Source organism: Panthera pardus, unplaced genomic scaffold (assembly GCF_024362965.1).
Source record: "Panthera pardus isolate Hobbes unplaced genomic scaffold, ASM2436296v1 HiC_scaffold_8, whole genome shotgun sequence".
In the NCBI taxonomy this organism is placed as follows: domain Eukaryota; kingdom Metazoa; phylum Chordata; class Mammalia; order Carnivora; family Felidae; genus Panthera; species Panthera pardus.
This window is the reverse complement of record NW_026527013.1, coordinates 24,283,326-24,298,292: the sequence shown is the minus strand read 5'-3', so window position 1 is coordinate 24,298,292 and position 14,967 is coordinate 24,283,326. Positions and strand designations below refer to the sequence as shown.

General features: G+C 35.1%; 1 protein-coding gene across 16 annotated transcripts in view; it reads left to right on the top strand.

Annotated features, from left to right (window-relative positions):
* ERC2 (ELKS/RAB6-interacting/CAST family member 2) overlaps positions 1-14,967 on the top strand; it is a 926,312-nt gene that overhangs the window by 450,784 nt on the left and 460,561 nt on the right. For 12 of the 16 annotated variants that reach the window (XR_008420534.1, XR_008420536.1, XR_008420537.1 and 9 more), the window contains one exon: positions 7,379-7,564. Coding sequence is in view for 12 of the 16 variants with exons in the window: in XM_053898033.1 (XP_053754008.1) it covers positions 7,379-7,564 (186 nt within the window). In the remaining 4 variants the exon portion in view is untranslated. Of the gene's footprint in view, positions 1-7,378; positions 7,573-14,967 lie in introns of all 16 variants that reach the window. The other 4 variants (XM_019470031.2, XM_053898032.1, XM_053898028.1 and 1 more) reach the window with 1 other exon arrangement.

Genomic DNA, 14,967 nt, shown 5'->3' with positions numbered 1-14,967 from the left:
ATACCTACATTTAAAATTTTTTTAATGTTACCTTTCACATCAATTTAACCCCTTTAGTTTATTTTGATTCATTTTGAAAGGTGAAGTTTTCATGTATATATTTTTTAAATGATTTGAATGATTATCTAATTATCCCAGTACCATTTATCAAATAATTCTTTGTCCACTGATCTTGATACTGTTCATTGTATGTCTCATTTGGATGAATGTCTTAGTTTCTGAGCTTCCATTTGGTTTTATCAATGTCTGTTGCTTGTTGAGTCACAATTTTAATTATTGTTGCTTTATAGTATTTTCAAAATATCTAGTGAAATAAATTCCACCCTAGTTTGTTTCTACTTTTCATTTTGGTTTGTTTTAGTATTATTAACCTTTAATTTTCTATTATTCCAAGTAAATTTCAGGATTACCCTTGTCAACTAATTTGTTAATTTTAATTTGAATTATACTCAACCTATAAAATAATTTTAGAATGATATCTTTCCAATATTATTTCTTCCAGTTCATGAAGTTGATACAACTTTTGTTTATTTCAGAGATCTTTTACAGTAAAGGTTTGACATTTTTCTATTATAGGCTTGTGATAGTTCCTTTTAAAGATCCTAAGCAGTACTATATATATAATTGTTAAGTTACTAAAAATTTATGTTAGGTGAATTTTGGGGGAATGCTGTATTATTCCTTTTATTTTCTAACCAGTTATTGATACCTAGGAAATTTCTTTTATTATTGTATGTTTATTTTGAATCAGGCCTCCCTATACATTTTGGTGAATTATAACTTAATTATTTTTGTTAAATAAGATCATCTTATAGTCAGTTCTATGCCCATTAATCTAAACTAAATCAGAATAAATAAAGATTTAGCTTTAAAGTCTTCCTGGGAACATTTTCTCCTAGAGTAGAAGTAAACCTACTTTTGAAACTCTTTTTAACTTTTACTTTAGTCACCCATGTAATACTAAGTGATGCTGTAATGCCATTTCGTAGGAATCTAAAATTTTATCTTTGTATCCTTATTATTATAATAATAACCTTTCTGCAACTTAACTATCAGTCTTTACTCCCGGAGGAGTTTTGTCTTGTCATTATAAACACTGTGCAGGCTATCTTCAGTTGAATTCTTTTTCTTCCCTTAGTTCTTAGCTCCAGCAAATAATATGTTTTTTTTTTCATCAGTCTCAAATACCTTCTTTGCTGTAACTCTAGTAGTTATTATGCCCAGAGATGGTATCCAGAGGTCTCATAAATTTTTAATAAAACTTTAGAGCTTCTGGGTCCTCAACTTAGTGCATTGTATAATATCCTTGTTGCTGCAAGGCAAATGACTGATTTGGAGGCCCTGGGGGCAACTTTGTGACTGGCCAGGGCCCACTTGAGACCCCTCTGATGTACCTCCACACCTGTGAATTTTTCCCCTTGCCTGGTCACTATCCACTGAAATCCTATCTCTTCTGCAAACGCATCTTTTGCAGGGCTCACATTTTATGCACTGGTTTACAAGAAAAAGACCAAGCATTTTTCCAGTCTAGAGAGAGAAAAAAATCTTGTTAATGTTCAGTTAGGTCTTCTTGATTTATAGGACTGTGCAATCCCAAGAACATGGTGGACTGAATTATAAATGCTTTCACAGTCATTTTTAGGTACAGTGGTTTATTTTTGCAATTTTTTTGCCTATTTATGAAAATTATTTGATTCACTCATAGACTAGTCCCCCAACACAATGGAAAACTACAACTATTTAAGAGACAATTCATGGCATGCACACAGCATGTACTAACACATGCACCCACACAAACGCACACACCTCATACTTGCTCTAGGCTTTCAGTGTCTAAAGAACTCAAGTAATATGTGCAATAACACTGAAGATTTGAGGTCACATGTTTTATTTAAGAACATCCAGAGAACTTCAGTTCTCTATTTTGCTAATTTTAGGACATTTCATAGTTAGAAGGGATTACATTATAATTGTATTTTTGTTTGAATGGTCTTAAAAAGTGTTAAGCATACAGACAATTCTTTTTATTTGTATATGTGTGACATAAGAAAAATTATTTTGAACATTTATTTATTTATTTATAAATAGCCTATGTGTTCCGTCTGTGAAAAATGTTAGATTTTAGAATAGTTGTTATAAAATGAAAATTGTGAGTATTTCAGATGTATTTAGCTAGAATTATAAAAGAAGAATTTCCTTTAGAAATAAGTAGTATAAGATTCAAAGACATATCATTGTTAGATTTTTAATAAAGTATTGAGGCTCAGCTTTTATATTTTGTATTAATTGGATTTAAATAAAATGTAAATTTTATAATATGTTCTAGTTCTTTAATGATACAAACTTTATTTTAAAAAGTGATATTTTTAAAAAATGGGCACCTGGGAAGCTCAGTTGGTTAAGCGACCAACTTCGGCTTAGGTCATGATCTCAGGGTCCGTGAGTTCAAGCTCCATGTCGGGCTCTGCACTGACAGCTCAGAGTTTAGAGCCTGCTTCAGATTCTGTCTCCCTTCTTCTCTGCCCCTCTCCCCCTCACACTCTGTCTCTCTCTTTCAAAAATAAACTTAAAAAATTGTTTTTAAAAACGTAATATTTTGTTCATAAAGATGTGAAGAATGGAACTTTTTTTAGAATATTGAAATCAAATGTAATGTTTAAAGTAGTTTATATACACTGTTCTGCTGTTCAGATAGGAAAGGAATTTTAAAGTGCTGTTAACAGACACCAAACCCCCAAAGTGCTGCAATCAGGAATCATATTTTCACTGTGCATAAATTTAGCAAATTATTGCTAAAACTCATAAGCATCAGGGAAGAAAAACTATCAGACTCATTAGTTAGTGTTCTGCTTATACTTTAGGATCACGACTAATCATTTGTTTATTTTGAAAGAAATAATTTTTTAAAAATTGTTAGGCCCTATTTCAAAGACAGAATGCTATATAATATTATAATTGAATATTCCCTGCCCAATTTTGACAGCAGGTTTCTGGGCCAAAGTTAATGTTTTCCTTTTAAGCACTTAGAATGATGAACTGGAGTTTTACTGAATATAATCAATGTCTAACCTTTATAAGAGAAGTAGTAATAAACTTGCGATTTTTCATATTGATGATATCACTCTCCGGTTTGCCTTAAGCCACTTTTTGCTCTTTAATTTAAATATAACATTAACTTGAAACTTTGCCTTATTTCCTAAAATAGTTCTAAATTCTATAATTAAAATAGCCACTAGGTATTGTTATGTACTACTTGTCCTAAGTCATGACCAGATTTCTCTTTTGTGCTTGAATCAGGCTTTCAAAGTCAGTTTACATCAAAATTCCAAGGCTTGCCCACATCATTGAAGCTCCCAAGTTTGTTTTGATTTTTCCCACTTGTGGGGAAATTTCCTTACATGTGGAAATATAGGAAACATAATTGGGGGATCCTCAAAACTTACTGATCTAATATGTAATACAGACATTTCTGAAATATTCTTTCCCCAATTTCTGTGTTTCTGAGATGCTTGAGAGTTGCTGTCAAAGTTACCAGAAATATTTTGAGGCAGAACCAGATATCTAGATTTGCCTTTAAACCAACTGGTTTTAATCAGCAAAATTAAATCTCTACATTAAAAAAAGAATGCTTATTGATATTTTTTTGGTTTTAATGACTGGTGAATATCTTTGAAAGTGATGATGTTCTTCCCTATATCTATGATAATAAGTAACTTCTAAAACCATTAAATCCCCACCAATCTGTATTTTCAAGAGCTAGATTCCCCACTAATACAGATAGGGGACAAAGTTGATGTGCCTTAGTAGAATGCAATGGGCAATCACTTCTTGACCTTTAGGGGGGGCTAATTTGAAATCAACGCATCCATAAGGAGAAAGAATTACTGTGTATTTTTACTTTAAACCTTGAATGGGCCAGAATGCCATGCTAGGAATTTGTTCAGACAATCATTACTCAAATAAATTTATTATTTTTGTCTTCAGTGTCTGAAGTAATCAGCCATTCTAGGTTAAAGAACCCATGTTATAATTTGAAAAGGCAAGAGTATTGCTAAATGCAAATAAAGTGCTTCCTTCACTTCATTTTTAGAGGAGGCTCTGGCCTTATAACTTGGATGGAAGCATAGCTTTATAAGCTCAATCTCCTCCTGTATTTCTTTAGTATATGTAGTATAACCCTCAAGTCCATAGATCACAATATAACACACTCATGTAACAATTTCAGGTTAACAATTTTAGCCCATCCTCTGAAAAGTTATGATTCAAGCCGAATGGAGGTGGCTACCTACAATATCTTTTATGAATTCTGTGGAGACTTTTGCCTCCACTACTCAGGTTGGATAGGGGGCTTACCAGCTGTCAGTCATGTGAAACTCATCCCTTGAATCTTTTCATGGACACTAATGATGACCCAGAAGCAATTGTTACTTGCCCATCTCTATACAACTCTTTCTTAATGCTTTCTATTGACTTACAAAAATTTTTTATAGGGTATCTATTTACACCTTTATTTAATTACCCTTCCAAAAATCCTGGCACGTATCATTGATACGGAAATGTATTTAACTCAAAGGTATTCTTGCAGTTGCCCATTCCTTTTAAAAAGAAGAGTTACTGGCACCCACAAGTATTATCTAACAGATACCAGGCTAACTGTAAACTTGACTATGATCTCTTTTAATAACATGATCTAATTTTAGTATCACTTGAGGCCAACAGTGGCCTAGATTGAGGTATGTCTTTTGCTATGCTTTCTGTACTTTGAAACGTCCCATGAATCCTTTAACAGTATTCATTTGTTGGGTTGAAAAGAATACCAACTCACCTAATTTCACCTGGTGTCGAAAGCTGGCCTTAGATTATCTTCTCTTCACAGAGCTAAAAGAAGGAATGTGTTCAGATACCCATCCACCAGCAGACTGCTTTTTCTGTAAGCCTAGCAGGAGGCTTCTCTAAGGTGTATGTAGTATCTGGAAGAAAAACTAAATAAACCCATGAACTTAGCTGTATAACAAGCCGTACCAATGGGATGCATATCATAAAGTAATACTCATAATAAGAATACAAATGAATAATACCTTCCCTATGTTTGTTATTTGGTAGTTTTTGCTGTCCTTGGAGAGGCTAACCCCTTTGTCCATAGTAGTCATAAGACACAGGGCTAAATTTAGAATCTAGGTCTTGCAACTAGTAATCCTGTACCCATTTATTAAAAGTAATGATAATAATAATCATAAGAATAAAAACAACCAAAATAAAGCACAGTGGCTAACTGAACTGCTAGCTCTTTGCGAATCTTTAAATTAGAGTCAAGAGGGAATCTTAAATCAGAAACACACAATCAAAACCTATTTAAATTTCTTATGTTCTAGCTTCTTATTACTCAGTTCATGAGTCCTTTTTTTAAAGATCTTAATATTATTGGTTGGGTAGTTTGAGAAAAATGTCATGAGAAGCTTTCTAGCTGCCATAAAATAATGGTAACATAGCATAAAAGTGGAAGAGAATTAACATGAATATTTTGTTTTCTTTTTCTTAGCAGTTTTTAAAATTTTATATTTTAAGTGCTTTTCTGATACAAGAGAAATGAGTTGATTGTTATTACAAATAGAAGTAGGTATATGGAATAGTTATTTTCTTTTAAAATAGAGTGTCTACTCTGTATTTTAAAAGTGGAGATTAACAAATTTAAATATTCATTACTTCAATTTAAAATAAAATTGTTAGGTGAATAAACTTCTAAAGGCATATTAGCTCAGGATTCTCTTTCAGATTATTTAAATTATACTGAAAAAGCTCAGTAATCTATTAGAATAAAACCTAATGCATATACTAAGTAAACAAAAATAAATGTTTTCTGAGAAGTATTGGTAAAAGGGAATAAACCAGTACCTGATCCTAGTATGTTGAACTGATAAATTTTTCCAAGTTCTTTTGCATAGTTGAGTTTATGTGTTGAGTAAGGAAATCTTAGATTAAAGAACATGAAAGCAAATTATTTTTTCCTATCCTCATGCTTAAATAATATGTTACATGCAAGAATATTATTCTAAAAATGATTTTGTCATAAATAAGAAATTTCTTTTTATACTAATTTTTTTAATTTATTTCAACTAAATCATTGCAAAAAACTGTCAACCTTGTAATAGCAGTATTAGTGTTAATTTTTCTAACCATGCATGATTCATTTAACCCCACAGTAGCTATAGCTTGCTTGCCTTGTTTTTTCCCTGAAATTAAAAAAAAAAGTTATAAAAACACAATGAACATCTGTTCTACATAGCAAGACAGCAGAACAACTTAAGTCCTAATAAATTGTTAACATTGTATTATTTCACACATGGATTTTGGAGATACATACATATATGACTTCTCAGAACTTTCTCTGTTGAATGTGCACTGTTGCTAAACTACTTGTTTTTTCCCTGCCTACTCTTTGAAGAAGTCAATTAGGAATAATGGGAAACAAGGGGTAGGCAAAACATTGCAGTGCAGTGTTCTTTCCATCTGTCTGAGAATATTTCAGCCAAAAGTTTATTTTGGGAAAAAAAAAAGCCATAACACACTTTCAGACACACAAAACCACAAATACTTTGGCTGCAAATTATTCTGCAGTGTTGTTGCTGTGTTGTTGCCTGTGTATGTTCTTGTGTGTGAAGCTGCCACCCACCCATGCATGTGTTTGCAGATTCTTGTCTGTGTGCTTGTTCATGAATTAGCTCATCCTCCTCCTGGTTAAGGTTATATTTCATCAAGAGAACAAGAATTTATGGGTATGACTGTTAGCTGGAAAGCCCTTCTTCACTTGCAAGCCTGTCTTTCAACCTACATCTTCTGCTGAAATCTCTCAGTGGGATGAAGTGTTCAATGAACAGTCAACCAGTCTCTTATATGTTACCGGGCTTTACATATACCCTTGCTGGTTCTTGGAAAAATAATTTAATATTGTTTTATCTCAGTTTCTCTACTGGAAAAGGAAGCTGTTGGTATGAATCACCTCCTTAACTGTGAGGAGTCAAATTGTCTTCGTTCTGCTTGCCAAAGCATCAGGAATAAAGATGTCACAGTCTCTATTCCCAACCATCCCCCATTTTTTGGTGGGGGAAAAATACCCCAAAAGTAGTAACATTTAATGCAACAAAATATTAACAATAAAAGAAACTTCCCTGTGAAACTGTAATATAATTTAAAATCAGCATTGTTCCAAGGGAGCTGAAATGTAGGATTTTCCATTTTGCCTTTTAACTGACAGTATACCCATAATTCTTGATGGTTATTATTTTTTCTCCAAAGATAATTTCTGGGCCATTGATGACTGCACTACCTATTGTTCTAAATTGTTGTCTTAACTACATTCTTTAAAAATATAATGTTGAAGGCTCATAATATTGAAGATGACTCCAGGATGAACCCTGAGTTTGCAGACCGGATAAAACAACTTGATAAAGAGGCATCTTACTACCGTGATGAGTGTGGCAAGGCCCAAGCGGAAGTTGACCGGTTGCTGGAGATCCTCAAGGAGGTGGAGAATGAAAAGAATGACAAGGACAAGAAGATTGCAGAACTTGAGAGGTAAGTTCTGCAGTCATGTTATGAATTGTCAGCAATGAGTGAACATGGGCTTAAGTCGCCCATCGCAGGTGGTGGGGGATTTGGAATGCGCATTCCTATTTCAAGTTGGAAACGAACAATGGGGCCTATTAGGGATGCTGTGTTTCTCTAGGACATTCAAGAAACCAACTGGCTTATCTTTTGAGCGCTTATGTACTTCTTAAGTGTTTAAGAAAGAAATGGCCAAGTTTCTTGAGTGATGTCCCTGATTTCACATTTGGGACAGCAAAGTGTGTGAAAAATTGAGGCTATGACTACTTGAAACCTTAGTAGTGGTTGTTGTTGCTGTTTTCTCATAAAAGACAAGCATTTTTGGTTTAGGTTTGTTTCAGGCAAAGAATATGGAAGAATATATTTGGAAATTCATTCAAGATAGGAGAAAGGGAAAGGAGCTTGCATCCTTTGGATGTCTTTTGGCACACCACAACACATTCATCTTGGGATGTATCTTGTAAGAGGACCTTATAGCATTTGATAAATAAATATGTTTGAATAGGATCTAAGGCAGGTCTACCTGACAGCAGATTCTGTCTAAAAACAAAGACGGTTGTATCAGGATTCCAGAACATTTAGATTTTCAGATAAATCATATCCATATTGTATTTAGGTATAGGATAGACTCTAAAAATAAGCTTTCTATCAATGCTTTTTCCTATATTTTATATAAGGAAAGAATTTCTGAATAATCTTACGTAACTCCATTACCTCTGAGGATTTCTTACTGGTTCAGCAATAAGGCAGAATTTGTCTTTCCTAGATTCAGTCCATATGGAAGAGATCAACAAATTTTAAATAAATCAGTGAATGTTTGCCAGCTCTGATCAAGACACTTGTGAGGCCTGAAAGGACGTCAAGACATGTGCAGAATAGCTCCCTATGGCCTTGTGGAAAGCTCACGGGCTGTACTGACAAAAAGACCTGGGTTCAAATTTTGCCTCTGCTTCGTGCCAGCTGTGCACCTTAAATCTTGTTAGAAATGAATGTCTAACAATCTCTTAAAATATATCATACTTTTCAGGTGCCAAGTCCTGGTGCAACAGTTCTATTATTAGAATAGTTGAATGCTAAAACAAGTAAATACTCAAGGTTAAGTGGCCATGTATTAAATGGATAGGTTAATTCTCAAATTTTCAACATTTTCAGACATAGAAATTAATGTATTCAGATTCCAAGTCAATTAGTATTTCACTTAAAATCTTAGTATTAGTTTGATGATAATCAGAATTTTATATAGTGTGACCAATTTAGCGATTAAATCAAGAATTTCTTTTCCTGACGTAAGCATACAAATTAAAATCCTTAAGGGCTTAATTTTAATTTTAAGATATGGGAATGTTCTCTCAGTCTATTGGTTCCTAAAAACACTTTTTAATTTAATTTAATTTAATTTAATTTAATTTATTATTAATTAATTTTTTTTAATGTTTATTTATTTTTGACAGAGAGAGAGAGAGAGAGAGCGAGCAGGGGAGGGGCAGAGAGAGAGGGAGACACAGAATCCAAAGCAGGTTCCAGGCTCTGAGCTGTCAGCACAGAGCCCTATGTGGGTTGAACTCATGAGCTGCAAGATCATGGCCTGAGCCAAAGTCAGATGCTTAACTGACTGAGCCACCCAGGCACCCCATCACCGTTAATTTTAGATGTATCTACATGGCTACCTTGGAATTGTACATTAGGACCAAAACTTTCCTTAAAAAGCTAATGTAAAGTCACAGGGAAGTTATGATCACATCTCTTTTATTGGTGAGGAAACTGAGACCCTGTAAGGTTGAATTACCTTCTGGAGATTAGTCCTGTGGTCAGAAAAAGGCAAAACTGTAATGTATGTTTCCTGACTCCTAGTCTTACTATTCTGAGAATCTGTGAGTCTTTGAAAGGTGTAATATTATCTATTCCCTAGATAATATTAATAATATTATCTATCCCCTAGGTAATAATAATAATAATAATATGTATATTTTATGCTCACAATGTATATCAGGCACATTCCTAGGCACTTGACCTGCAATACTTTATACCATTTATTCTTACAACACAGAAAATATCATTATCTTCATTTTATAGATGAGAAAACTATGACTTATACAGATTAAGTAACTTTCTAAAATTTCAGAGTTTATAAGAATGAAAGTTGAAATTTGAACCCAGGTCTGACAGGTGAGTGACTGAGAACAAACAATCCAATCTACCAGAGAGCTAGAAGGAAGAAGTTAGTCCAGTAGCACTAAATAGTCACATAACTGGCAGAGAGGCATCGCTGCTGGGCCACAGGAGATCTGTCTCATCTTTATTAGCTTTCATGGAAGCAAGTGATGGGCTCCACATTTTGAAGGCATTTTTCTGTACTAACCCAGCTCCCTAGAACTGGAACTGAAAAATCAGGATCAGCTACTATAAATATTTGCATAAAAATAGCATAGTCTTAGTTGGACAAACAGGTCTTAGCTGGACACTAGTGCCATTAAATCATCAAAAATATTCACATTTTAATATCCTCAATATGGAATGCATTAAAACAACAGTGATTTTATAGGCATTTATCTTTATGTACTTTCTGCACATTTTCTTTATCTCTGTCTTTGCCTTTCCTTAAAGCTGATGCCTCCCAAGCACTGTAATTCATTAAACGTGTGGTGGGACTTGAGTCTGTCCCAGTTCTCTGCCTGCCTGTATCTTGGGTCCAGCAGCAGAACATAGTCTGGGAAATGTCTGAGCTCCAGCCCCAACCCAGGCCCCAAAGGAGGTGGGGGTAGAGAGCAAGAGGGAAAGTTTCTTGGGAAAAGGAGAGCTCAGCCTTGGCCTGCCTTTCTGAAGTGTTATCTGCTGAGCTACATGTGTATTCTGACCAAAACATCTTCCTCGTTTGTCAGGCAGCCCTTTTGAAATTGGGCAGTGTCTCCATTTTCTGGCTTAAACTACAAAATTCCTACCTCATAATGTTGGGAACTAAAGATTTCTTAGCAATGTGACATATATCTCCATTTTGGAGTCATGGAGGAGTGTTTGCAATTAAGTTTGTGATTTTGAAAACCAAAAAATTGAACTTGAAATAAATTTGTGGTCTCTGGTCTGTAATGTGACCTACCAGAGTGAAAAGACTTCTTTTTAAAGGCAGCAAGTGTTAAAATATTCCAGAACTTCAGTCATGTGCAACAAAAGGTTCAGGGTTAGTAATAATATAACTCAAATGACACGGACACTGGCCTACTTCTCTCTTAGAGGGCAATTCTTGTTTGTTTTCTACTCTGATAATCTTCCCATTTTTTATTTTCTCCACAATGTATATATTCAAAATAGCATCTGCCTGGCCCTTACATGGATGCATTTACCTCTTAAATTCCACATGAATGATGGTTTTCATCAGCCATTGAAAATTTTGCTTTTCAAAATGCATATTGTACAGTGTGATCCCCATGTGCAGTCTTTCTTATAAAGTCTTGCACTTGATGCTGATGGCTCAGCAGGGAGCTTCTGCCTTCGACAGCAGGGGACTCTGGGGAAGTTTGACACCCATGGGTGAAGGACTTTGAGCATATCTCTGAGGGTTGGTCCAAATCAGGTCTAAGTCTTTATCTGATCACCAGTGCTAGATACCATGTATGCTATATAATCAGATAGGCAATTAAACATTAGAGGGAGTGAAATATGTGGTCTTTCTGTGTCAGTGCCCATCAAGGGCTCTGAGTTTAATTTAGAGTTTCAGAATTAATTCTGCCTTAGGGAAAAGAGAGAGGTTAATAGAGCTCTTGTCAAACAAGTCCAGCTGCTACTGGATTTCTGACATCTCACCCATGGGAAGGAATTGGTCAGGTAACCTTTCATGTAATTATCTTAAATATGTTAAGGAGGGTTGTTGGTATATGTCTAGAAGACAGGGAATTCCCAAATCAAGCCCTCAATCGCATCCCTCCCCACTGTGGAGAGGAGAGTGGGTCCTTCAGTGTTCTACTCCTAAGACATAATAACATTGGAATAGAAAACAGGTAGCACTTAATTAACTGGATCAAGACATAATGTCATTAGACATTCAGACATTTGAGAAATCATTTCAAATGCCTAAAAGCACCTTATCTAAGGTTGAGAAACGGACTATGATTTTTCCTTCTGAATTTGTTCAATAATGTGTTGACATAATTTCTCTGATGCCTTTCCTAACAGGTTTTACAAAATGTAGACTGAAGCTTTACTTAAAAAAAAATGATGATACTGTGTTCTAGAAGTCTCATGATATGTCAGAGAAACCTGATACTAGTTCTGTTTGTTTTGATATAAACTCTTCTTTCTGAGAGATTTCTATTTATGTTTGTTAAAGTGTTTAAAGACCTTTCAATGAAACAAGTGGCTGATGGTTTTGCACCATCCCTAGCAACCCTTGGGGAAAGGTAATGGATATTATGGATGCCTTTGGGAATTTGATGAAAACTAGGAACCCTTGGAAAAGGCAACTAATCTTAAATGTTTGCTTACTGTTTCAATTTAGGATTCTCTAAAGCTTGGCCATGGATCATAGTTTGATATACCTCTCTGATCAAGAAGGATTTGAAGGAACAGCTGGGGCCAGTGTCCCCACTCTGATCATGGCCTGATCTAACTTATTTTTGATCAGTTGTGTGTTCATGATCATGAAACACTCTGCAAAGGGATTTCAAATATGAGGGATTATTGAATCAATGCTTTCACCATGTGTTGAATCTTGAATTTTCTTTTTGAGTTTTATCATCATGGTCAACATTGTTTTCATTTGAAATGTTCTTATTTAAGCTTTCTCCAGATGATTTATTTTTCCTTTCTCTGTGAAATGCTTAAAATTACTTCTTAATAGTATGGAATGGTGGGAGTCCCGTTGATAGATAGCTGGTAACCTGTTTGTATATCCACTTTGTTTTTTACAAAGAGCATTATATAGGTTAACAAAATGAATGTCCACTATATGCTCCTGTAGTAGCCTGAAGAAGATCATGACTTTTTTTTTCTTTTAATTTTTGCTTGATCTGGGACTTTATTGTTTTGACTTATTAGAAGGGCATGTTAAATATTTTTGTACAAATAAGTTATCACGCATCTGGATATTTTCAGTGATGAAGTATGATCGTCATTTTCACAACTGAAAAAAAGTACTCTCAGCTTTGGAAGTTGCTCTGTCCTTTTTTGGGAGGCTGATAGGAGGCAACACCTCACCTGAAGCCCTTCTCACAGTGTCTTCGATCATTGCTAGGTGCCGTGCTTTGTGAGCATCGAAAATGGAAATCTTTGAACAGAAAGCCAAATTGCCCAGCCCCTTTTGTCTTTCAAGGAGGAAGGAAGAATATCTGATAAGATGGTTACTGGTTCAAATAAAATCTTTTCTGACATCAGTCCTTACCACCAGCTCTAATGCCTTAGTAACCTCCATTTAAGTTTATAAAATAATAAAATTTTATATGCACATAGATAGGAACTTTCCCAATGAATAAACCACCAGAAAAGGGCAAATTCCAGCTCTTGGGTTGCTGGAGTACACCTCAGGTTCACACCAGTGCTTACAGTGATTATGCATATGAGAGCAGGTACTGGTTTCTTACGTATAATATTTAATAGAACAGCTTACAGTGTGTGCCCAGGGCTTTTTGAGGTAATATCAGATAAAAGTTGCTTTACTGTCCTTCATTTGGTTATAAAACCTGCTAATATAACATCTGTTGGCTGTATGTTTAAAACTAATGCATTTCCTTCCTTTTATTCTCTTTTGCTATCCCTTTTCCTTTCTGCTAATCCTCCAAATTGCTGCTTTCACCCTTGCTCCAATCAGCTTGACTCTCAGGTCAGTACTTTGAGTTTTTCTTCTAACTGCCTTCCCCCGCCCCCCCCCCCCCCCCCAGCTCAATTTATTGCTTGCACTTGTTTAACAAACACATTTCTGAAATGGTTTTCCTCTGGCCACCTCATTTTTTTCCCCATTTCATCCCATGCCTAGGGATGGTTTATTTTTATGAGAAAGCTGTATAGGTGGGAAAGGGCAAAGAAGAAGATGGAAATAAATCACTGTAGGATTATTTGATACATTTGATTTCTGGATTATACAATCAGTAAGAGAAATCAGAGTGAAAACTCCCTAGTGCGTTTCTCCTGAGCAGCTCAGAAAATTGATTGCATGATGATAAAACATGTTGCAGTGGAAAAAACAAAATGCAGGATGCTAAATTTAACCTAGGAGAACAAAAGATTTGCCTGTGACACAGCAACTCAAAAGCTGAATTTAATAGTGCAAACCACTCAGACTTTTTGCTTAATAAATCACTATGTTTTGAAAGATTTATGATACTTTTTTAAAAGTCACTTTTGAAAATTATCAGTGTGTTGGTAACATATTGTACACACATGTTATTTCCTGTCATTGTTTTGGTTTTTGACTTTTTTACTTCATTTTTATTAGCCATAAGACATACTTTAATTACCTAGGGCATAGCATATGGAACCAAATACAAAACTCAATTCCATGTTGACTATGTACACCCCAATATTAAGAAGCAAAATGAACGTTTTGCTTTAGAAACACATCCCAGATTTGATTCCTCTAAGATAGGGGTCCAAGTCAGTAATTTGTTCTCCTTTAAGTCAAGCAAGGCTTCTCTTTACAATAATATGCAGTAATATCTATTGATTTCTTCAGTCAATGAATTTACCAAAAGGTACTTGCTGTATGTTTTGAACTACCAAAACTTGGAAGAAAAAGACTCAAATTGATAGCCAATGTGGTTGTTCTTTTGAGAGGCAAGCGATACTATTTTCTTCTCTTTATTTAGTGTCTGCACCTGTTTATTCTGTCCACTGCTTATCACCTAAGCCACCAGACCAACACATTTATGCTAACAGCAAGTGATTTCAAAATGAGGCCTACACACCAGTTTTGTCCCACTGTCTGCTCCCAATCCAATGTGGCTCATAGACCTTGAAAATGAAACCACATCTCTGCTATTCCCACATACCACACTGGGTGTCCCACAGGAACTGCCTTGAACTTCAAGACACTGAACAAAGCCCATTCTCAAGAGTTCACGAGAGATCTAAACAGAGGTTAAAAGCATGGTCCTACGGAACTGCTCTCATCCAAAAGCTAATGACAGTTCATTAACTTTCTGGTGCCCCTATATGCAGAGAGAGACCTAATAATGAAAGAGAGGAGGAGCTTGGCCACATGGCATCCAAACCTTTCCTCCAAGTTTTGGATCCGCTCTTTTAATGAAGCTTTTAGCCTTTGTCCTTGTGTATGTTTTTTGTTTTCTTTTTCCTTTTGCCTTCGCTCTGCTGCTCCTAATCTGCACCTGTTGATGTTGAAGCCCTTGAGACCAGGAACCCCTTTTTCTCTCACACCTCATG